This window comes from Balaenoptera physalus (genome assembly GCF_965194825.1).
Source record: "Balaenoptera physalus genome assembly, chromosome: 20".
NCBI classification, from domain to species: domain Eukaryota; kingdom Metazoa; phylum Chordata; class Mammalia; order Artiodactyla; family Balaenopteridae; genus Balaenoptera; species Balaenoptera physalus.
This window is the reverse complement of record NC_138901.1, coordinates 40,451,066-40,476,102: the sequence shown is the minus strand read 5'-3', so window position 1 is coordinate 40,476,102 and position 25,037 is coordinate 40,451,066. Positions and strand designations below refer to the sequence as shown.

Below are 25,037 nucleotides of genomic sequence, written 5' to 3'. Positions count from 1 at the left end.
TGAACATGCGTAGAACTATCGCTGGGAGCTAGGTACTGGCAGAAACATGCGCAGAAGCCCAGCCGAAGCCTCGCTCGGAAGCCAGATCATGCGCATTGTCAGCTAAAGCTTTTGAGGGACAGTGAGCATGCGTACCACATCTGAAGTTGATAAATTGAAATTGAACATGCGTAGTTAACCTTTCGGAATAGAAAAAAAAAAAAAAAAAGCCACAACAAATCTCGTCGTCTGTGGAACATGCGCATTCGTTCTCTGTAATTTTTTTGGTATTGAAAGTGAGCATGCGCATAATAAGAAGGTTGCCACTGAAGTTTGAACCGGACAGAAACGGCTGATCCTGGGGCTGTCAGTGAGTGGGGTTAATGGGGAACTCCTGGGGCGGTGTAGAAAGGGAGAACTTGGCTTTGCTATTTACTAGTGCAGTGGTCTTGCGAAAGTCGCATAACCTTTCAGAGCCTCAGTTTCCTTCTCTGTAAAATGAAAATAACGATACCTGTTTTTGCAAGGTTGGTTGATAATGGTTAAGTACAGAGTCTGGCTTACAGGCCACAGCTCTTTCCAGTGCTGCATAGACCCGGTGTGAGGTCTTTACCCAAAATTGTCTCTTTTCAGTGTTAAAAGTAGTGGATACTTCCTCTAATATTTCATCTGGTCTTTTTTCCCCCAAGCTTCGTCTTCCTTGCTGTCCTATCTGAGCTAAATACAAAGACTTTCTTGTGTTACTGTAGTTACCAGAACAGAAAGGCGATTGGTGGAGAAAGTCATTATTTTGAAGAGAGAAAATTAATGTTAATTACATGTGCTACTGTTGAGCTCACTTCTGCATTCGCTCTGTCCCTGTGGTGTGAAGTGTACACTACGAATTCCTTTAACCAGAATTTGTTTTGTTTTGTTTGTTTTAAATGCATGCTTAGGAAAATAGCGATTAAGATTAAATGCATGCTTAGGAAAATAGCGATTTTGGAAACTGTTGAGCTGTGTATGAGTGGTTTTGGGTACAGTAATCCTGAATCCTGAAACAACTTCCTTGAATGATTGGCTCCTTAGACAACATAGCTATTGTGTCTATAACACCATAGACATATATAGTACTTACAAATTATATTTTTAGTGATGTATATTCACATATATGGCATTTTATTTGTTCTTTATTAGTAACGTAGTGGCTCTCAAAGACTCTATTTTTTCTATTACAGGTTGCTCACTGTTTTGAGGGAGTAAGCCTGGTTTGTGTCTCAGCATGTCAATAGTAACAGTGCAGCTTGGTCAGTGTGGCAATCAGATTGGTTTTGAAGTGTTTGATGCTTTATTTAGTGACTCACACTGTCCCCAGGGACTCTGCTCTAAAAGGGAGAATGAGGCATATCAAGCATCTTGCAAAGAAAGATTCTTCAGTGAGGAGGAAAATGGAGGTATGTGTGGTCCACAGACCTCTCCTTTACTCTGACATAACCAGCCTCTTCAAGGCCAGGCCCTCCACATGGTGTCTGAACCCCATCCCCTTCCGCCTTACTACGGAATGATTTTGCTCTCAGCCCTTTGTTTCTATGTTAATGTTTGCCTCTCCAGTGACATCTTCCCCTCAGCATGTGAGCATGCTCAGATCATGCCAATCTCAAACCAAACAAACAAACAAAACTTAGCTCTTGACTATAGCTTTTTTCCTTCCTCATCTCTTTGCCTTCTCATCTAAGATTCTCAAAGGAGAACCCTCTTTAACCAACTAAAATCCTACTTCTGCTCTGCAATACCATTGAAGCTGTTCTATGAAAAATTCCCAATGATCTCCTAATTCCTAGAGCCAGTAACTGTTTTTCTTTCCTTAATTCACTTAACTTCTCTACCGGATTTGATAACATTAACTATAAAACTCCCTCCTTGAAACTCCTTCTGCTTAGTCTCTGAACTTTTCTTCTCCAGTGGTTGCATCTCAGCCTCTCTTCTGTCCTCACTTGTATAGTTCTCTCTGGGCAATTTCAGTGACTCTCAAATTTTGCTACATCTTTTATACTGGTGACTCTCAAAATCTCTAGCCTAGCATCTCTTCCAAGCTGCAGACTGATTAGTGAACATCACCTGCGTTTCTCATGTGTCCCTCAGATTCAACATCTCCATACCCAAGGGCATTCATTATTTTTTCCTTTAAAACTTTGCTCTTACTGCCCACATACCATCAAACATCAAGATCTGCTTAGTTTACCTCCTGCACATCTCTTGAAACTCTTCTCCCTTTTCCATCTTCACTGTCATTGCCTTAGTTCTGGCTCTTGTCCTTTCTCACCTGGACTGTTTCAAGACAATCCTCCTGAGTTTCCCTGCCTGGTCTCTTGTGTTTATCACATCTATCCTCCACACTACTGTATTTAAAAAGACATCTGACTATTCCTCCCCTGCTTGAACATTTTCAGTGGTTTCTCATTGCCTAAAAAGTAAATTTCAAGGTTTTTAGCATTGCATACAAGGACTTCCAACATCTGAGCCCTGCCTGCTTTCTCTCCCCATCCATCACTTCTTACACCCTCTCTTTCTCCATCTTCTGCTTCAATAATCCTGAGATGCTTTTTGTGCCCTTGGTATTTTTATACCTCTGAATAAAAATACCACTCTGTTAGTGTGGATTTGTTGTGGGTCATATCACATCATACTGTGATTAAGTGTTGATGTGTTTTATCTCTCCCACTGGTCCTCCTAGGGCTGGACTGATGTTGTCTTTATCTCTGTGTTCCCAGCACAGCACTCAGCAGATGTTTGTAGACTTGACCCAGTCATCATTTTAGCCCACGTTTATTCAACCTGCCTAGCACAATGCTAGGCATTATGACACATCTGCATATACCTGCTGCTGCCCACCTGAATTTCTAAGCAGAAGGAAAGTTCTTCCTATCCTCAATCTTTGATTTTTTTTTTTTTTTGGACCTAGAAGTTTATGCTCTGAGTTAACCCAAATAAGCCATGTGCAATATTTTTCTTTTTATTTTTTTTTCCCTCTCTAGTTCCAATTGCTCGTGCTGTACTTGTTGACATGGAACCTAAAGTTATCAATCAAACACTGTCAAAGGCTGCCCATTCTGGCCGATGGAAATATGGCCAGCATTCATGCTTCTGTCAAAAACAAGGTTCTGGAAACAACTGGGCATATGGGTAAGAATAATTCCTCATGATTTTCAGTTTAAATACAGCTGCATAGTTGATTAATAGACAGTATAGTTACAACTGCACAGTTGATATACCAAACACATAATCTTGAAATTGCTGTTTTAAAATGTGGAGTGTGACTTCACCCAGAAGACGCTCATTCTGTCTCGTGTATGTCTATGCTTCAGGTTCAGGTAATGATGAAACCAAGGATCTCTTGCAGCAGCCTTTTCCACTTCTTCATTGTTGTTCTGCCAGCTAACTTATTGTCAATACAATATCTTTGTCTGGCAGGTATTCCAGTTAATAGGAAATATGCCAAGGCAGTAGTATTGCCTAGGGTTCTTTGGAAAATTCCAATGCCTAGGGCTCACTTCCAGAAATTCTGGTTTAATTGGTTTGGGATGAAGTCTGAATGTCGGGATTTTTCAAAGCTTCCCTAGGTGATTCTAATGTGCAGCAGAGTTAGAACCACTGCTTTAGGAGTATTGTTATGAATACTGAATATTATGTTGTACCGTAAACTTGCAGAACTACCTGGTAATTGAAGTCTCCAGCCAAAGGAATGGACTATAAAAGAGAATTTTCTACTCTCAGTAAATTTACTCTCCTAGCAGTCCTATTCACCTGTTAAAAATATTTAACTTGTGTATCTGAAATTTCGTCAATCAGGGTACCTGTACCTTTCATAAGAGTTAGTTCACTTCCATAGGTTTAAAAAGCCTTCGCTATCCTATATCTTTCTCTGCATTCCATCTCTGGTTAAATTGAAAGGTGTTTGTTTCTTTTGCATTGCATAGATACTCTGTTCATGGACCCAGGCATGAAGAATCTATAATGAACCTAATCCAGAAGGAAGTGGAGAAATGTGATTCCTTGAATGGTTTTTTCATCATAATGAGTATGGCCGGAGGCACAGGATCAGGGCTAGGAGCCTTCGTTACACGGAACTTACAAGATCAGTACTCAAACTCTTTGAAAATGAATCAGATTATATGGCCTTATGGAACTGGTGAGGTATGAACATGTCAACTGAAAAATTTATATTTTGTATTCTTTGCAGTTAAATGTAGGTAAAAGATTGATCTCACCCTTTCTTTGGAAATGTTAAGTTACTGTGTCAGGAATGATTATACAATATGGTACTTTCATGTACAATTCATTTAACTTTGCCAAACAAATGAGGTGTCCTTATTCATAAAAATTCCGAAGAAGACAATTGTGCATCTTCTCTCAGGAGCCCATTCCTGGTTCAGTCCCTCTGGCTACAGCATGTAAAGCAGGGACCTTGGCCTCATCATGCCATTGCCAACCTTCAAAGAATTTTCATTTCTTTCCATTGAAAGGAAATTTCTGTATAGGCCAATTTCCTGTTGATCACCCTAGTAGGAGAAATAAGAGGTGAAATAAGTCAGTATAGGAAATGATGTAGGAAGAAAGTGTGATAGTAATAGTCATCATTTATTGAGCCCTTACTATACACAGGGCACTGTTCTTAAGTGCTTTACTTGCATTCTATCATTAATCCGTACAACTCTAGGAGGCTGGTATAATTATTATTCCCATTTTACAAATGAGGAAACTGAGGCATAGAGAGATTAAATAACTTGTCAAAGATCTTATAGCTAGAAAGTGAAAGAGCCAGGATTTGAACCTAGGCAGGATGCCCTTAGAGTCTACCCTGTAAACCACTGTTCTCTCCTGCCTTTCTTATCTTTGACCTTTTTTTCCTCCAGGTTATTGTTCAGAACTACAACTCCATTTTGACACTTTCTCACTTGTACCAATCTTCAGATGCCCTCCTTATTCATGAGAATGATGCTGTTCATAAGATCTGTGCGAAACTGATGAATATCAAGCAGATCTCCTTCCGTGATATAAACCAAGTCCTCGCACATCAGCTGGGAAGTGTGTTCCAGCCTACTTACTCTGGGGAAGGCTCATTTCACTACAGAAGAAATCCACTAGGTATTTGTCCTCCTGTGTGTTATTTGTAGAGAAGTCTGATGTTCTGAAAGCCTGAAAGTTGTTCTGCTATGGCTTTTCCCCTCCGCCTAAAGATATACTCAGGTCTCCCTCATTTCAAAACCCTTGCAGCTTAGCTTTATTGAATTTGTTTCAATATTGCTTCTGTTTTATGTTTTGGTTTTTTGGCTGCGAGGCATCTGGGATCTTAGCTCCCCAACCAGGAATCAAACCCGCACCCCCTGCATTGGAAGGCAAAGTCTTAACCACTGGACCGCCAGGGAAATCCCCTTTTTTTTGTTCTTTAAAAATAACTTTGAGATATAATTCACATACCGTACGACTCACCCATTTAAAGTGTACAATTCAGTGTTTTCTAGCATATTCACAAAGTTGCACAACCATCATTTTCATCACTCCGTAAAGAAATGATTCTTTTTTCAGGTTATTTGTCAAGTGGTGCTTTATCAATTCAAATCATCTAGATGCAAAGGACTCCGTAATCTATACCCCCAGTCTTACTCTCTTTCCCAAATAGTTGCCTATCCCAGTTTTCTTAGTTGCCATCTGCTTCTTCAGATTTAGCATGTTCTGAATGGATTCATCATTTTTTTCCCTGTCTTCACTCCCCAGCCCCCTCTTCCTCAATTCCTGTCACCTGGATTTCTCCCACTGTCTTCATATCTCATCAGTATGCTCAGACCTGTTGGTGCCGTCTCTGCCAGCTGTCTGCATTCTTCCCTACTTCCCTATCTCTCTGATATTGGTTCACTTGGTCAGTATCTCTCAACTAATATTGCATACTCTCCCTGAATACAAAGTTCTCTTCATTCTCCTCTCCCTCTCCCTCTCTCCTTTTTTTTTTTTACGAAAACCGAAGCTCACATCTACACGGACATTCCTGGCTTAAGGTGGTCCTATTCCTGCTTTCCTTCCTGTTGCCTGCTTCTTCCCCCTGCAGTCAATCCATCTTGCACACTGGCCCCAAATGAGCCTCCCCAGTGCACAGATCTAATCCTGTACTTTACTTAACCCTCATTCTATGGCTCATGCATTACCTGCCAGATTTGTCATAATTCCTTACGCCCTGAATCCTAACTTTCCGCTTTCATCACCTTCTGCCTCCTCTGTATAGATTCCCCACCTACTTTTCATCCTGTCTCCACTTTTTTCTTCAATCTGGTACTTCCCTGCCTTGGTCCCTTTGCTCAGTGTTCCTTCTTCTTAGAAATCACTTCCTCCTTCCCTTCCTCACCTCTACTGAAATCTTACTCTTCCTGTAGGGTCCAATTCAAGTGATAATTTTTCCATAAAGCTTTCCTACTGAGACCTTTACCTAAAGTAACCCTTTTTCTCTGAACTCCTGTGGCATTCTGTATCTCTTTTATGTCACTTAATGTTTTTTGCCTTTATTATTTCTTTAAGTGTGTTTGCTTACCTTTAAAAGTAACACACACACATTTATTCAAGGAGTACAAAAGAATATGCAATCAAAAGTAAGTCTCCCTCTGGCCCCTTCCCAGATGCTGCACCATGTGTTTCCTTAGAGGATCTGTCAAATGCCTGTTTTATAGTCCCTACTAATTTGCAGCTTCCTTGGGGACATGTGTCTTGTTAATTTCTCTGCATTCCATAGTACTTACCATATTGCACATCTGTTCATTCAACCAGTATTTATTGGCTTCCTGCTATGCGCCAGGCACTATGCTACATGTTGGGGATCCAGTGGGGAACCAATGCAGACATTGTGTTCACATTAAACAAATAATTACACTAAGAACATATAATTAAAAACTGAGTTAAATGCTCTGAAGGAAAGGAGTACAGATCCAAGAGAACGGGTCATGAAGGAACCAGACTTAGGCTGATGAGGCAAAAGAAGGCTGCCCTGAGGAAGTAACACTTGAGCAAAAAGCTGGATGAAGACTTGGAGTTGACTAAGCAAAGGGAGGGAGAAGGGAGTAGCATGTTGGGGGAATAGCATGTGCAAAGACCCTATGGCAGAAGGAAGCATGGCCCTTTAGGAAGAGAGAAATCCAGTGTCATTGGAGCACAGAGAATGGTGTGGGGGATGATTGAAACCTGAGGCTAGAGCGGTGAGCAGGGGCCGACCTTGCAGGTCCTTGTAAGCCATTTAAAGGCCTCCTCATTAATCTAAGAGCAGGGGAAAGCCACTGAAGGATTTTCAGGAGGTCGTTGGCATAATCACCTTTATTTTTGAAAAATCCATTGCCTGTGGAGAGCTGATTGGAGGTTGAGTCTGCAGGCTGGTCCAGTTGTTCTTTGGGGAGATTGTGATGAACTCGGTGAACTGCCCTCAGAAAATCCAAGCCATCAGTTCCATGGGAGTGCTCTTGACTCCCACTACCATGTACAAACTATAGGGCACTGGGTCCACATTTGCCCTTCACCTTGTGTCACAGTGGGAGAAGTATCCTGCTTCTATCAAAGGCCAGCCTCTCACTTGGGTTCTGGGTCCCATTCCCTCTCTCTTCTCAGGGACTTAATTCCTCACTCATCTCTCATCCTCACATGTCATTAACCCTCTTTCCTGGGCTATTGCCATTACAACTGCTCTCTGGCATCTTTCACACCAAAGAAGCCCTCCCTTGACATCACCTCTCGTGATTTCCCCACTTATCTGTCATTCTTTAGAACAGCTGTCCTCAAAGGGGTCTCCATTCTCCCTGTCCTCATTTCTTCACCATCTATTCACTCTTCAACACACTCTGATCTAGTTTCTCTTCCATCACTTTTCTAAAACTGCTTTTCTTAATAGGTCGCAAGCATGTTCACATTGTCAAATTCAGTGGACCGTTCACTGTCCTTATTTTATCTCAGTAGAATTTGGAGTGGCTGATCCCTTGTCTTCCAAGTCTCCTCTTTGTCTTTTGACAGCCCCTCTCCTGATTTCCCTCCTTATCTCAATGACTACTCCTTTTATTCCCTTTTTTTTCCTCCTTTTTTGGCTCCTCCTTTTCCTAAGCTCTAAATGCTGGTCTTGAACCCTCTCCGCAGGTGACTGACCCAGTTCCATGGCTTTAAACACCATTTGTATTCTCCAGCTGGCCAGTTTCTCTCCAACTCTGACCAGTTCCCTAAGCTCTAGATTTCTATATCCAGCAGCCTTCCCAACATCTATGTGTACACATTCATGGTCGTCCCAAACATAATGTGTCTAAAACAGATCTCTTAGCTTTCCCCCAGAAGAAGCCTGTTTCCTCCTCGATCCTTCAATTGCTCAGTTTTAAAAACTTAGGTCCAGGGAATTGCCTGGTGGTCCAGTGGTTAGGACTCGGCACTTTCACTGCCATGGCCCGGGTTCAGTCCCTGGTTGGCGAAGTAAGATCCCGCAAGCTGTGTAGGAATATGCTATAACAAGAATTCCATAGACTGACTGGCTTATAAACAACACAAGTTTACTTCTCACAGTTCTGGAGGCTGGAAAGTCCAAGATCAAGGCACTAGTAGATTCAGTGCCTGGTGAGGGCCCGCTTCCGGGTTCACAGATGGCCATCTTCTCACTGTGTTCTCACCTGGCACAAGGGATGAGAGACCTCTCTGGGGTCTCTTTTATAGAGACCTCATCTCCCAAAGGCCCCACCTCCTCCTGATGCCATCACCTTGGTGGTAAGGTGATAAATTTTGGGGGACACAAACTGTCAGTCCATAACAGGGTTTGACAAAGTCAAGAATGGTTAAGATCAGAGTAGGTAAACAAGCTGGGGGGGAAAAGCAGATTTTAACAATTAATTTGTGTGTTAGTCTGCAGGAATTATTTGCTGACTGCTGTTTGTTTATGCGTGCTATGCAATAGAATTCAGCTCTAGGTATCTTACAGAAAAGGATTCTTATGTTTAGAGGAAACTCCATTAGCCATAGGATCAATTTGTGCAACATTTTGTAGATGTTTGTGTCAAAATTTGTTCTTAACATTAGGATGTAGGATATGAGTTTGCACTCAACGTTATCATAAAATTTAAATTTCATGTTATGGTAGAAGATTTTTCTTTCTCCTCTAGGTATTTTCTATAAATATATAAAATATATATAAAATATATAAAATATATGACATTAAAAAGATAAAAATATTTTAAAAACATATAAAATAAGCTCTGAATGAAAAACAAATTAGCCTTTCTCCTTAATTCTGTTTCATTACAAATACAAGGTTCTAAAAATAGGTGTATTTCTGTGTTCAGAAGTTACTAATCCTGTCTTCTTTCCCAGTAAATTTTGATGTTAAGAGGTTCTGATTATTATTTAACCAGATAAAATAAATAAGAGATCTAGGAAAGTTTCTAAGGGACTATTTAGTGAACACTGAATGACAATAAAAGCACATTAGCTCTCATGCTTATTTTGTTTTCCTGGGGTTTAGCTAAATATTTCATTCACATTTCCAGTTTCTTAGCTAAAAAGAAATTCTTGTTTCCTTTTGGCAAAGTGTGTTTTTTTCACTCATGCTAAAATAGGTGCCAAAATCAAGCAAATATGTGGTCTTTAATAGACACTGTCTCTGAAATTGTATTTACATTTTAAAATTTAAGCAATTTTGGCCTTGGAGGAGAAAACACATTTGGTTCCCCCAAGCCATCAAATCATGGTTGTGTATGAGTCAGTGGAAACAACGTGGAATTTAAAAATTTAGTTCAGATTTTTTTTTCTTTGCAGGAGACTTAATGGAGAATTTAGTTCCCCATCCAGAATTCAAGATGCTGGGTGTTCGTAACATTCCTCAAATGTCTGAGAATTCACTGGCATACAGCACATTTACTTGGGCTGGCCTCCTCAAGCATTTGAGACAGATGCTCATTTCTAATGCGAAAATGGAAGAAGGTAAAGGGTATTTTAAAAATATGCAGCCCACAAGCTGGGAAAAATGCCTATACTGGAGTTCTCAATATAAACTGGCTTGATCCAGTGGAAATAATGGTGCCTTCTTCTGACCAGGGAGGCTTCTGCAAAAAACTCACCAGAGCATCCTGGGAGGATTTCTTAATCACTTCACAGTTTCATTTCTCAAAAAAATTTCAGATGAGTGTGACATTTATTTTTATTTTATTTTATTTTTATCAAAGTAATATATGAACATAGTTTTTTTAAAAAAATCAAGTAGTCAGAACCCACTTAGGTGTCAATTTAAATCTGTCCATTGCGTTGTATGTAAATTACATCTCAATTTTTTAAAAAAAGTCAAGTAATTGTCCAGTATGAGTTTATAATGAGGAAGAGAACAGCCTATTCCACACTTCCCCGCAGCCCAGCAGAAACTGCTTTCAGTGTTTTGAGATGTTTCTTCTGGAATTTGCCCCCATATTTCTAAATATCTTGCATATTCCACTATTTGTTTTACTTTCCAGGTTTAGATATTATCAGTTGCCTTCCTAGCATGAAGTTGAGAACTGAATCTTCTTACACCCCCTATATACACATCCACACACCTTTCCCTCCCTCCTCCCAGTCTAGTTAAAACATACTTTTTTTTTTTTTAAATGAAACAGGGAGTCTATTTTTTTTTTTTTAATAAATTTATTTATTTATTTATTTTTGGCTGTGTTGGGTCTTCGTTTCTGTGCGAGGGCTTTCTCTAGTTGCAGCAAGTGGGGGCCACTCTTCATCGCGGGGCGCGGGCCTCTCACCATCGCGGCCTCTCTTATTGCGGAGCACAGGCTCCAGACGCGCAGGCTCAGTAATTGTGGCTCATGGGCCCAGCTGCTCCGCGGCATGTGGGATCTTCCCAGACCAGGGCTCGAACCCGTGTCCCCTGCATTGGCAGGCAGACTCTCAACCACTGCGCCACCAGGGAAGCCCCTAAAACATACTTTTGGGTTAGATCAGTTTTCATTGTTTGTGTTATTTTTGCTATGTAAATATTATTCACAGTTGAGGCATGTACTGTATACACAGATTACATTTTATTTCATGTACAGTTTATTTTTTCCTCCTAGAGTTAATAGTTACATTTATTTGGTCGATATTCTTTGTACCTATTACAAATCTACCCCTAAACTTTTCCGTAAAAATGAAACCCTTCTCAGCACGTTCAGACCTCTCAGGTAATCGTATTCCTTCCATTATCTGCCTGGAGATGTCCCTTGCGGAGGACTGCACCCTCCTGTTCCAGTCTGCACTGCTTACTCTCCAGCCTTGATAAGCAGCCAGCGCTGGCACCTCTGCCTCCTTCTATATTCTAGCCCGTTTCCTAGATTTCAAATCTTCCTCTTTCTGGGTTAATTCCCTCATATGGATAGTACCCTCCAGGAGCTTCCTAAGAAAGAGTACAGGGAAGGTAAAAATTTTAAGACTGCAAATGTCATTATCCTACTTTTATATTTGATTGTTTGGCCAGGTATAGGATTCGAGGCTGGGAATCATTTTTACTCAGTGTCTTGAAAGCACTGCTCGATATCTTCCAGCCTCCAGTGTTATTGCTGAGAAGTCCCACTTCAATCTGAATTCCTAATCCTGTTTTATTCTCTCTTGTATCTTTTAGGATTTTCTCTTTGTCTCTAGCATTCTGGAATTCCTTAGTGTGGATCTTTCATTTATCTCAGTATAATGCAAACTTTATGAGGGCAGAGATTTTTGTTTTGTTTACTGCTGTATTTTCAGAGCCTCACCGGTTTAGCCTTTCCTGAGCAGAAACCTTCTTCTAGGATGGAGGGGGGGGGGCACTCCCCCTAGTGCAGGAGTGGGGAAGGGTCTGGGGCTCTCACTGCTTCTCATACAGATTTTTAACTAATCCTCCTTTAGAAGCACCTGGCCTGCTTCCAGGACCTCCACTGTGGGCAGAAATTTCAGTTTTCCCTGGTTGCTAAGTCAGTAACCATTGGTTCATTTGCTTTCCAGCTTCCAAATTTTTGTTGCCATTATTTTCTTTCCATTTTTTCTTGTTTATGCCTTTAAAAAAAAATCCCTTTGTTGTTAGTGAGATTTGGGGAGTAAACTGGTATGTTCAGTCTGTCACATTTAACTGGAAGTCACTACTATGTACTATTTTGGGAGCATCTATTTTACCACAAATTACAGTAAGTTAGGTTTCAATACTATGAAAGTGGATTTCCTCTACATTTACTTGTAGTACCTTACAGATTTTAGATCGTAGTGCCTGAGGTTTGGAGATAAGTAGAAAGTTCACATCTTAAGTAATGCTTCCTGAACTTTTTGGCCACAGGACCTGTTTTTCTGGCAATACCTATTATCAAGGAACACAGTGTTCCTCAGGGTACTGTAAGACGTGGTGCTCTGAGCCCTCTTAGGTCGATGAACCACAGTTTGTTTAGTCATTTTCCCATATGGGAATTTAGAGTGTCACCATTTTTTCACAGTTATAGATAGAGTTTTGAATATTTAAATGTTTTCATATAAATATGAACATACGAATAAATATATTTATGCCACTAACCAGGTTAAAGGATGTAGTTTGAAAACTCTTCATATGTTATCAGAATGCTCTATATGAAGATTGACCCCATTAAGATCACCATCAGCGGTGTATCTGCTTCTGCATGTCCTAGCAACAGGAGGAATGAGTGGCCCAAGGGGGAGCAAGGCAGAAGTTACAGTGTCTCTTATGGACTAGCTTTGGAAGTCACATACCATCATTTTGCACCATCCTTTTGGTTGGTAAGGTCAGCCCTATCCCATGGGGAGGGGACCACACAAGGGCCTGAATACCGGGTGGCAAGGATCATTGGAGTTCATCTTGGAGGCTGGCTACCATCCTCTGCCCTCTGTCCCCTAATGAATCATGTCCTCCCATTTGCAGAATGTACTTAACCCTTTCCAAGCACCCCCAGAGTTAGCACATCAGCCTATTAGCACATTCCATTAGCACATCAGCCTAAAGTCCAGAATCTTGTCATCTAAAAGCAGGTGCAGGTGTGGATTTACATTCCTCAGGTGAGATTTCCTGGGTATAGCTCTTTAAGTATGCCCCACCCACAACAGTCCATTGTGGAACAGGTGTAGTATTTTACTTATTTATTTTAAAGTTTTATTTACAACACCTTATTTTAAAAATTTATTAGTTGATTTATTTTTTCTAGTTTGGATCAGTTTATTCATGTGAGGACTAGAGATTCAAAGTTCTAAGGGTGTATATAAACAGACTTTAAAAAATAAAACTAGCATCACATTATATGTATTTTTTGTTCTGCAACTGTCTTTTCGACATAGTATTTTGTAGCCTTCATTCCAATTCATTCATTTAGACATGCCTTATTCTTTTTAGTAGCTACATAGTTTTCTACTATATAGGAGCCCTAACTTATTATATGCACATAGATTAAAGAGCCAGGTAATTCTACGAAGCTGGTTGTTAAAACTGTCAGTCCATAACCTTCTTCTATTGTCTCCTTCCCAGAGGTAACCGTTTTTCAAAACTCTTTTGCTGTTTCTTTTACTGTTTTTATCGATTGCCATTTACAGATTTTTCAATGATTTAGGTATTACCTATTTACTTCCCACCATGGAGGGTTAGGATTTAGCTTTTTTCTAACACTGGCCCCTAAGCTCTAAAACACCCTCTAGACAGGCTTATCCTTCTGATATGGTAGTGTCATCATCGGGTTAAATCGATACTCAGCTTTACATTATCATGACCAAGTAAATGCTATTCACAGCTGAGCAACAAAGTATCCTGTGATTACTTTTCCCTTCCTGTATAATTTTTTTGTTTTCTTTGGAGTTAATAATTACCTTGTTTTCTTGTTTGCTTAGTTTTTCTATGCACCTGTCAATTATTCAACCCTGTTTCTCTACTTATCTAAATTTTTTCTTGATATACAGGCATACCTTGTTTTATTGCACTTTGCAGATACTGTGTTTTTTAACAAATTGAAGGTCTGTGGCAACCCTGCATTGAGCAAATCTATTGGCGCCATTTTTCCAGCAACATTTGCTCACTTCACGTGTCTGTGTCACATTTTGGTAATCTCGCAATATTTCATACTTTTTCCTTATTATATTTGTTATGGTGATCTGTGGTCAGTGATCTTTGATGTTACTATTGCAAAAAGTTGCTATTGCTGAAAGTTCAGATGATGGTTAGCATTTTTTAGCCATAAAGTATTTTTTAATTAAGGTATGTACATTTCTTTTTAGACATAATGTTATTGGACAATTAATAGATTACAGTATAGTGTAAACATAACTTTTATATGCACTGGGAAGCCAAAAATATTTGTTACTCACTTTATTGTGATAATTTACTTTATTGCGGCGGTTGGAACCAAGCACGCAAAATCTCCAAGGTCTGCCTGTATTCAAGTATTCTATCAGTTTCATCTTCTTTAAGAAATCTCCCCTAGAGCCTTCTGACCTGCTTCAATCTAGTTTTTTTGCCCTCTCCAGCCAGTGTACATTTGTCCTTCTGGATATTCTATTTGCCTGTCTGTTGTGTTGGATATTCTGCTCAGAGGGTTTACACAAAGCCCCAGTGATCTGGGGGAAGAGGAGGGAGAGACCTTGGTTTTCCTAGTTTTCACTTGACCTCTCTGGTTTTGGTATGTTTCCTGCCCTTACCTCTGCCTGGTGTTCTCCAGACTAGAGTCCTTCAGTCATATCATCTCCAGAAAGTAAACCTTTAGTTTTCTGCTAGGGTGGGGAAGAGGCAGTCCTCATGATAAACAGACAAGTTTAGCAAGATTCCGTAAGCAGGAGTCAAAGCAAAGGTAGATAGATGTGCTTTACATGGTTGCAAAGCCAGTTTAAGAGCCAATGACTTAGTGTTTTCATGGATTCCCTTAAGGAATGCCACACCACCTACTTTCTGGAGGCACAGAGCACAATAATGTGAAAACACATAGGCATCATTAATGCTGAATCAAAGAGTGATAAAATCACTGAATGTGAAAAAGTTTTAGGAAAACCTTAACCAAGTTATTTTGTTACATATATATTTTTATATATGCTCAAGAATGATATATGATTTTTAAAAATATAAACCTAATTTACTCTAAAAGAACTCTTCAATAAGTGTAAAATTTAATAATCTAAGTGAATATTTTTTTTTTTAATTGAATAGTACATTTATTTATTTATTTATTTATTTATTTATTTATTCATTTTTGGCTGTGTTGGATCTTCGTTTCTGTGCGAGGGCTTTCTCCAGTTGCGGCAAGCGGGGGCCACTCTTCATCGCAGTGCGCGGGCCTCTCACTGTCGCGGCCTCTCTTGTTGTGGAGCACAGGCTCCAGACGCGCAGGCTCAGTAGTTGTGGCTCACGGGCCTAGCTGCTCCGTGGCATGTGGGATCTTCCCAGACCAGGGCTCGAACCCGTGTCTCCTGCATTGGCAGGCAGATTCTCAACCACTGCGCCACCAGGGAAGCCCTAAGTGAATATTTTTTTTTTTCTAATCAGTGGTGACTTGGATGGAAGGAAATATAATATTGTGGGTTTATACCCCTTTTTTGTTACATGGATTGTAAATATTTTTGTCCATCACTTTTGTCTTTTGTATGGTATTTTTCACTATATGGAAATTTTACATTTTTATGTGAGCAAACCTGTAAATCTTCCTTTATAGATTCTGAGCCTTGCCCACCCCAAAGATATAAAAATATTCTCTATTATTTCCTAGTATTTTCATAGTTTTATATTTAATATTTAAATTTTAACCCATCTGGGATTTATTTATTTATTTATTTTTATTTATATTTATTTATTTATTTATTGGCTGTGCCGCACAGCATGTGGGATCTTAGTTCCCCGACCAGGGATCAAACGTGCCCCCTGCAGTGGAAGCGTGGAGTATTAACCGCTGGACCGCCAGGGAAGTCCCTATTTTTGTTTTAATAAATTTATTTATTTTATTTATTTATTTTTGGCTGCATTGGGTCTTAGTTGCTGCACGCGGGCTTTCTCTACTTGCGGCGAGCAGGGGCTACTCTTTGTTGCGGTGCGCCGGCTTCTCACTGCGGTGGCTTCTCTTGTTGTGGAGCATGGGCTCTAGGCACGTGGGCTTCAGTAGTTGTGGCACACGGGCTTAGTTGCTCCGCGGCATGTGGGATCTTCCCGGACCAGGGCTCGAATCCGTGTCCCCTGCATTTGCAGGCAGATTCTTAACCACTGTGCCACCAGGGAAGTCCCTTGATCATGTATTTTTTATTACTTCTCTTTCCATTTTAAAATTTATTTGCTTAAGTTTTCCTTTTTCATTTTTTGAACACCAGTTTTTTAAGGGCCCAACTTTGGATTGGCTTTCTTTTTTATTTTTGAAACTTTTAGATAAGAGTTGATTACCTTTTGTTTCTCAGTAATATAGAGTGATAAATTATCTAACAAGTACAGCTTTGACAGCATCTCATGAATTTTTTAATAGTTTTACTGATGTATAATTTATATACCATATACTTCACCTATTATAAGAATAAAATTCAGTGATTTTTTTTTTTTTTTTTAGTAAATTTACAGTGTTGTGCAACCATTATCACAATCCAGTTTTAGAACCTTTCCATCACTCCAAAAAGTTCCCTTGTGTCTATTTGCAGTCAAGCTCCATATATGTATTTTTTTTAGCCATGCTGCACAGCTTATGGGATCTCAGTTCCCAGACCAGGGACTGAACCCGGGCAATGGCAGTGAAAGCCCAGAATCCTAACCACTAGGGCACCAGGGAACTCCCGTCAATATCCATATTTATTTCTAGCCCTAAGCTACCATTGGTATGTTTTCTGTCTTTATTAGTTTTGCCTATTTTGGACGTTTCATATAAATGGAACTATACAATATATAGTCTTTTGTGTCTGACTTTTTCCACTTAACATAGTGTTTTTGAGGTTGGTCTATGTTGTAGTATTTATCAGTAGTTGAGTCTTTTGTATTGCCAAATAGTATTCCATTGAATGGATAATACCACACTATATTTATATGTCCAACAGTTGATGGACATTTAGATTGTTTTCACTTTGTGGCTATTATGAATAATGCTGCAATGAACATTTGTGTACAAGTCCTTGTGTAGACACGTTTTCAGTCTCTTGGGTAGATACCTAGTAGTGGCATTGCTGGGTCAAAGGATAAGTTTATGTTTAACCTTTTAAAAAACTGCTAAACACTTTTCCAAAGTGGCTGCACCATTTTACATGCCTGCAAGCAGTTTAAGAGGATTTCAGTTTTTCCACATCCTTGCCAACATCTGATATTGTTAGTTTTTTTTGATTATAGCTATTCTAGACGGTGTGAATTTGTGTCTCCTTGTGGTTTCAATTTGCATTTTCCTAACGACAATGATGTTGAGCATCTTTTCATGTGCTTATTAGCCATTTGTTTATCTTCTTTGGTGAAATGTCTGTTGAAACATCTTTCCAATTTTTAAGTTGGCTTGTTTGTCTTATTATTATCAATGAGTTCAGTATGCCAATATTTTTGATTTGTTCTCTTTCTGTTTTTTGCTGAAAATCAATCTGTTGCTGCACACTGAAAATTTTCCCTATCCTATGTATCATTTAAGAGTATTTTCTTGATATTTCCCTATGACTAGTCAATTTTCTTTTTTTTATACATGTATTCATTTTATTTATTTATTATTTTTGGCTGCGTTGGGTCTTCGTTGCTGTGCGCAGGCTTTTTCTAGTTGCAGCGAGTGGGGGCTACTCTTTGTTGCGGTGCGCAGGCTCTAGGCACATGGGCTTCAGTAGTTGTGGCATGTGGTCTCAGTAGTCGTGGCTACGGGCTCTAGAGCACAGGCTCAGTAGTTGTGGCTCGTGGGCTTCAGTAGTTGTGGCTTGTGGGCTCGGTAGTTGTGGCTCGCGGGCTCTAGAGCGCAGGCTCAGTAGTTGTGGCGCACGGGCTTAGTTGCTCCGCGGCATGTGGGATCTTCCCGGACCAGGGATCAAACCTGTTTCCCCTGCATTGGCAGGCAGATTCTCAACCACTGCGCCACCAGGGAAGCCCTCAATTTTCAATCCTATTTTTGCTTTGTGTTTCTGCATCCCTTAACGTTTTTGTATGTATTTTGTTTATTTGTTCATAGAGACATACAGAATGAAGTTCAGTCTTTCTAGGTGGATAGTTCTATGAATTTTGACACACTGAAACCGTGTAACCACCACCACAATTGAGACAGAGTATTTCCATGTTCCAAAAAGTTCCGTCACACCCCTTTGTAGACAGTCTCTTTCCTCCACTCCAAGCCCCTAGCAACTATTGATCTGAATTTTATTCCTATGGTTTTGCCTTTTCCAGAACGTCCTGTAAATGGAATCAAACAGGATGTAATCTTTTGAGTCAAGCTTGCTTCACTTAGCATCAGGCTTCTGATTTTGATCCACATTGTTACGTGTGTCAGAAGTTACTTTCTTTTTACTGCGTTGTAGAATTCCATCCTTTGCACCTACCACCGTCCTTTAATATTCGATGAAGAATATTTCATGCCTTTCTCAGGACTGAGTAGTTTGAATCACTTTAGGTCAACCAGATAAGAATGTTTACATTTTTAGAAGAACCCCACCCTGCCACAATTTTTACTTATAAAATGGAAATTTGTATAAAATACACATACCATAGTACATTTTTCTCTTCTTGTCAAGGTGATTTGTAAAATCTCTTGCTCTTCTTTTTCTTTTGGTAGGTATTGATTGGCAGGTACGGCCTCCTTTATCAGGACTTCCTACGCTTGGTAAAATGTCTCTCAACAAGGAGTTTCATTTTAACACTTCCATTGCTAACTTGGTCATCCTTCGTGGGAAAGATGTACATAGTGCGGAGCTGGGTAAGCAAAGTTAAGGTGAAAATTAAAATGTACATTTTGCACATGTACATGGTACGCATGGTAAAAAAAAAAAAAAAAAAAAGAAGAAAAGAGAAAGAAAAAAAAGAAGTCCCTGAATTTATTTTTAAAGAAAGGAAAATAGGGCTTCCCTGGTGGTGCAGTGGTTGAGAATCTGCCTGCCAATGCAGGGGACACGGGTTCGAGCCCTGGTCTGGGAAGATCCCACATGCCGCGGAGCAACTGGGCCCGTGAGCCACAATTACTGAGCCTGCGTGTCTGGAGCCTGTGCTCCGCAACAAGAGAGGCCGCGATAGTGAGAAGCCCGCGCAACGCGATGAAGAGTGGCCCCCGCTTGCCACAACTAGAGAAAGCCCTCACACAGAAACAAAGACCCAACACAACCAAAAATAAATTAATTAATTAAAAAAACAAAAACAAAAAACACGTACACACAAACACACACATGCACATGCAGATACACACACACACACAAAAGGAAAATAATAACTCTGTATTTTAGTAACAAAATGTAACCATTGTTATCAGTAAGTGTGTGACTGGATACCAAAATAGATGTGGTGTAAACAAGAGGACAAGTTTAATTCTTTCTTCCTGAATCTGGTTGATCTGTCATCCTCACTTTGTGGCTTTGTCCTTAGTGCAAGACATCTGTTTGAACTTCAGCCATCAAATCACATAGGAATAAGCAAAGAAAGCCAGGCCTGGTCCTCCTAGAGTCACACACCACACTTGTGTTTATATCCCTTCGACTGGGACTGAGTCATGTGCCACATCTAGCTGCAGGGGTGGCTATGAGCACAGTTAAAATTTGGTGGTTCTGTTACTAAAGAAGAAGGGGAGAACAGGTATTGCAGGACAACTAATGGTCTCTGTGACAAGCATTGGTACAACATTTTCAGGAGGTTGAAAGAGCAGTACTCTTCTTAGCTTTCTTTGTGTTTCTGTGGCAAGTCTCTGGGATTATATTATCCTTGTCTGATGATTCCAGCAGCATCCAATTGGCTGCTTCTAGCTTTGATATAAAGAAAATCAATCTCATCCCTGTAATACCTCTTAAATAAAAAACTAGTAATAATTAAAAAGAGATCATTTCAAGTCAATCAGATGGTGTACTTTCTTCATATTCTTCATTTTAGATTTTAAAATGAGAAAATTAATAAAAGGATATATAAAGTAATCTAACCTCCAAAAATTTACCCACAGCAAATGATGCAGGTACACAGAGGTGTTCTTGCAAAGATATTCACTGCAACATGTTTCACACTAACAGAAATGTGGGAACAACCTAAATGCCCAACAGTAGGAAATATGTTAAAGAAATTATGGTATATTCATAGAAGCTTTTTAAAATATGAGTGATATTTACTGACACAGAAAAGAGGTTGACAACATATTGGTGAATGAAAAATGCATATTACATAAGGGCATGTATATAAAATTATAGTACAAAAGAGGGTCAGCAGACGGTTCATAGTCTGTCTCTGGGTTGGTAGCATTTCAGCTGTTGAGTTGACTTTTAAATTTTCTTCTTAATACTTTTCTGAATGGTGTGAATTTTTTTTTTATGATGAATGTGGATCATTTATCCGAAAGCAATATAAAGCTAGTCTCAAAGAGCAAAACAAAAGATTTCTGGTGAAATGGATACGAAAATATCTGTTTATTAATTTGTTTCAAAAACTAACGATTTATGATGTAAACAGTGTCTTGTTATTTTACCCTAGGAGCATTTAAAGATCCAGCTCTCTATACTTCCTGGTTAGAGCCTGTTCATGCTTTCAGTGTGTGGAAAACCCAGCGAGCCTTTAGCAAATATGAGAAGTCTGCAGCGTTGGTCAGCAATAGCCAGTTCTTAGTAAAACCACTTGATATGATTGTGGGCAAAGCATGGAATATGTTTGCTTCAAAGTAAGTAAAAAATAAATCTACAAACCTTTCCTAACCTTAAGCAGATAATATAATGTTAAAACACTAGGCAGGATCTGGAGTGTATTAGTCTGTTTGGGCTGATATAACAAATATAGCGTAGACTGGGTAGCTTATAAACCACAGAAATTTCTCGCATTTCTGGAGGCTAGCATGTCCAAGATCAAGGTACTGGCAGATTCGATGTCCAGTGAAGACCAACTTCCTGGTTCATAGGTGGTGTCTTTTTGCTGTGTCCTCAAATGGCAGAGGGGCAGAGGGGCAAAGGAGCTTTCATGGGCCTCTAATGCCATTCATGAGGGCTCCACTGTCATGACCTAATCACATCCCAAAGGGCTTACCTCCTAATATCATCACCTTGGGAGTTAGGATTTCAACATATGAATTTTGGGGGAACACAAACATGCAATCAATAGCATGGAGTAAGCACTTTGTAGGTATGAAACTTTGGGCACATTACTTCAGGTTTCATTTCCTTTTCTGTACAATGGATCCAAAAGAGAGGATATATGTGGTGAGGATTAAATGAGATGATAATGTAAAAAACACCTAGTACAGTGCGTGACTAGTAAATGCTCAATAATTGTTCCATAGTATTATTGTTGTTGTTGACTAAACGAGTAGTTTCTTTTTTTAAAATATTTATTTATTTGGTTGCACCAGGTCTTAGTTGTGACTCCAGGGCTCCTTTAGTTGCAGCTTGCTGGCTTCTTAGTTGCAGCACGTGGGCTCCTTAGTTGCAGCAGGTGGGCTCCTTAGTTGTGGCTCACCAGCTCCTTAGTTGCGGCACGCAGGCCCCTTAGTTGTGGCATGGGAACTCTTAGTTGCAGCATGCATGTGGGATCTAGTTCCCTGAGCAGGGATCGAACCCAGGCCCCCTGCTTTGAGAGCACGGAGTCTCATCCAATGCGCCACCAGGGAGGTCCCTAAATGAGTAGTTTCTAAATGAAATGAAAGTAAAGTAGAAATTTCACTATAAGGCAAGGACAATAAGACAGCTTTCCAAAATAAGATCCTTGAGAATGGAAGAGATCCTGATCTTGCTCAGTAAGAAATATTGCAAGTTCAACTCCACTTGGTACTAAGAAATGTCTACTTGGTTACCAAGAAATGTGTTATCCGGTTCCCTGACCTCTGCCACAATTACTTAATGTTAAAGCAGAATTCCTCAAATGATTGGGTAAGCCTGTACTTTGATTAGCTAGGATTCCCAAGGGCCCCCCATCCTGCACATGGCCATTCCATAAACCCCTGCTCCTCAGGACTGAACTCTGTGTCCTTTTTTGGTATAGTTCTCGTCCCACTCTCATTAAATGGTAGCAGCTATTATTTCATCAATTTAGTTCATGTCTGCCCTTGATATTCTTTTTAACATGATTTCTCCTGCCTCAGAACATTTTGGGGGATTGGAGGTATGAAGAGGATCACCTGGCATTAGTGAAAATTAAGTGTTGTCTGAAAAACACTTGGGAGGCTTCACTTCGTTCCTAGAGCTGGATCAATGTGTTTCTACAGTTTCACGCCTTAGATAAAACTTCTCAGGCACTTCTTAAGAGTTTATATTGAACACAGTCATCTCCTGTAGGGTGTTGAATATGTGCTGGGTAGACAGCCAGATCTGAACATGCTTCTTTTTCCTATATGCTGCTGCTTTTTTTTGGCCATGCCGTGCGGCTTGCAGGATCTTAGTTCCCCGACCAGGGACTGAACCCGGGCCCTGGCTGTGAAAGCACCAAGTCCTAACCACGGGACTGCCAGGGAATTCCCCTCCTGTGTGCTTCTTATTGTCACTCTCTTGGACACTAAATAGACAGGGAGCCTGACACAAACTTTGAGAGTTTGCTAACCTTTGGAGTAAACATTGAAGCAAAGGTAAGACTTTTAAGAGAGTCTGCCATCTTCAAATGTTCATGAGCTAGGAAAGGTCTATTTATTATTTGATTTTGAGTTATTCGTTTGCCTGAGATTTTTATTTCATATTTTCTGTTTCTTTCACCAGAGCCTACATTCATCAGTACACAAAATTTGGAATTGAAGAAGAGGATTTTTTGGACAGTTTCACATTGTTAGAACAGGTTATTGCTAGTTACTGCAACCTCGGATTTTGAACAAAGGGGGAAAATTACCTTAAGTCATCTTTGGACTAAAATACTTGGAATACTACTTTCTCCATAAGGTTTTTCAAATTCCTATCTGCTAATGTAACAAGGTTGAATGCTGATTCCTTCTTCATACTATAGCCACAGAAAAGGAGAAAAACCTTTCATGTTTTCAATGAAAACATCTACTTGAAATTTTCCTTTGTAAGAAAAAATATTGGTACTTCTTTAAAGAACTTTGGGAATACTTTGCTGAGATGTTAGAACTCTAGCACTATCAGAAAGGGAAACTTCCCTCTTTATTCCAAAAAGCATTCACTAAATATGAGCTAAACTTTCATAGCACAATTTTAAGCTAAGAAATTGCAATTCCCTATTTAAATATATTCATCTTTGAAGTGAATGTTTTGAACCATAAGAGGGAGCTGTTGTCAAAAGCTACAGGGTGAACATCTATTTTTGAATATTTTATTTTAAAACGGTAAGATTTTCCACTTTAAGCAGCTATTTAAAAATAAATGTCAGGACTTTGTTAATAAATGTGTATCATGCTTAAATACAAAAGTAAATAAGCAAATGTTTACTTTGTTTGCTGTTCTTAAATTTTCTGGGCATCAGAAAATTGGGTTTTTCTTTTAGATCTTAGAATGCCAGAGCAGAAACTGATTTTATTCAACCTGTGCTTTAAAATTACTTACAGGTATTTAGCTGGTGGGGAAGATGGTTATATTCTTTTCAGTAAAAGGGGTAAAAGAGCTTTCACCAAAATTTCACTAAGTTGAGAAAATTATCACCAAGGAAATAGTGTCCTAGATGAAATTGACACATACAGATGTTGGTTTCATTCAGAAGGACACAACACATTTGGAAATTGGCAACTGAGTTTGAGGGGAATGGTGTAGTTCAATAAAACACATCACATGCAGTGTATTAACAAATATAAAATGGCAAACAAATAGGAACATTTTGCCCTTTCTGCCAAATCTACCAGTGGTTTCTTCCTTTTCTTTCCATATGGAAATGATTACCTTTTTGCTGTTTTTCTTATCAACTGTTGCTATGATTTAAAATACTGAACCATATCTTATTTCTAAGGAATGTAAAAAGTGGTCTGTTCAACTGCTAAAAGGCACACCCACTGCTGTATTTTGTTAAGCCAAGAATACTAGAAAATAATGAGATCGTAATTTTTACAAAATAAAGTTAAAAGTAATAGTTTAGCATTGCAGAGATCCAAAGACTGAAACAATTTCCCGAACTAAACCAGCATTAATGAAGATCTGTAACCGAATTACCTCACTAGGGGGTAGGCTGATTCTGAGGAACTTTGCTACAAGTTAAGCTTAAAGAAAGTTGTAAGTTGAAATCATTTTATATTTGAGAAAAGTATGCATGAGGTACCAAATGGGACAAATATATTTCTAATTTGGCAACTCATGGAATCAATGGCAGGTGACTATTGGAAGAAAACTCCAATTAGACAGAGCCGTGGGTTCATTCACTTATGTGAGTTGACCCTTTCTTATGCACATTATTGTTTAATGCACAACTGCATTATTTGGTATGTGTGGATACCTAAATATTTGCAAAATTGTTTTAAATGTTTACATTGAAATTTTTTTCTTGTCTATTTGGAATAATATAAAATTTTTTGCTATTAGAGTTGTGATAAGTTAAAAATTAACACAAAGAAGTTGATGCCAAAGCTTCAAAATAAGGGGTGGCATTGGAAATGTACTTTGATTTGTGTGGAGATAATGGCCAATCAGCCAGGACAACATTAGAATCATAACTTCCTGGGCATAGAGAGCCAAAAGCTTTGAACATGTAATTTCTTAGATTACTGGGTAACTGGCGTACTATGTGTCACTCAGACATTATCCCACACAGCCAAGATGCACCCCTATAGGCAGTGAGTACAGTAAAAATTCAAACTGTTTCTTATTTTCAAACCTTTTCGCTCTCCCCCATTTGTGCTTTTCTTAAGAGCTCTTTAAGCGGTAGAACCTGTTTCTTCCCATTCATTCCCTCTTGCTTCTAGCTTTGAGTACTCGCCCCGCAACCCCTCACCACTACTATTCAGTCAGCCAACAATCCCTTTCTCCTTTCTTTAACCTGCCACTTAGAACTCAGTGTGTGCCCATGATTCACTGTTCTCAGTCCATTCATTCAT

At 39.4% G+C, this 25,037-nt stretch overlaps 2 protein-coding genes across 7 annotated transcripts in view; one reads left to right on the top strand and one right to left on the bottom strand.

Annotated features, from left to right (window-relative positions):
* Positions 1-114: 114 nt before the first annotated feature.
* TUBD1 (tubulin delta 1) lies at positions 115-23,447 on the top strand. Of its 6 annotated transcripts, none has more exons than XM_082440060.1 (9): positions 115-345; positions 1,197-1,412; positions 2,994-3,141; positions 3,936-4,152; positions 4,872-5,103; positions 9,775-9,939; positions 18,678-18,818; positions 20,564-20,747; positions 22,765-23,447. In XM_082440060.1, the coding sequence occupies exons 2-9, from the start codon at positions 1,241-1,243 to the stop codon at positions 22,871-22,873; spliced, it is 1,368 nt and encodes a 455-aa protein (XP_082296186.1). In that variant the 5' UTR covers positions 115-345; positions 1,197-1,240; the 3' UTR covers positions 22,874-23,447. The 6 variants fall into 6 exon arrangements, with proteins under 6 accessions (XP_082296186.1, XP_082296184.1, XP_082296189.1 ...); XM_082440058.1 differs by having other exon boundaries at positions 115-349; XM_082440059.1 differs by lacking the exon at positions 115-345 and adding an exon at positions 362-506.
* The window catches only part of VMP1 (vacuole membrane protein 1), a 141,931-nt gene continuing 137,666 nt past the window's right edge, over positions 20,773-25,037 (bottom strand). The window contains exon 11 of the mRNA XM_082440090.1: positions 20,773-21,706. Coding sequence (XP_082296216.1) covers positions 21,610-21,706 — 97 coding nt within the window. The 3' untranslated portion in view covers positions 20,773-21,609. The remainder of the gene's footprint in view (positions 21,707-25,037) is intronic.

Coding starts and splice junctions, on each gene's coding strand:
- TUBD1 (XM_082440060.1), top strand. CDS start 1,241: ATGTCAATAGTAACAGTGCAGCTTGGTCAGTGTGGCAATCAGATTGGT. Junction 1,413..2,993: donor CAGTGAGGAGGAAAATGGAG/GTATGTGTGGTC, acceptor TTCCCTCTCTAG/TTCCAATTGCTCGTGCTGTA. Junction 4,153..4,871: donor GGCCTTATGGAACTGGTGAG/GTATGAACATGT, acceptor TTTTTCCTCCAG/GTTATTGTTCAGAACTACAA.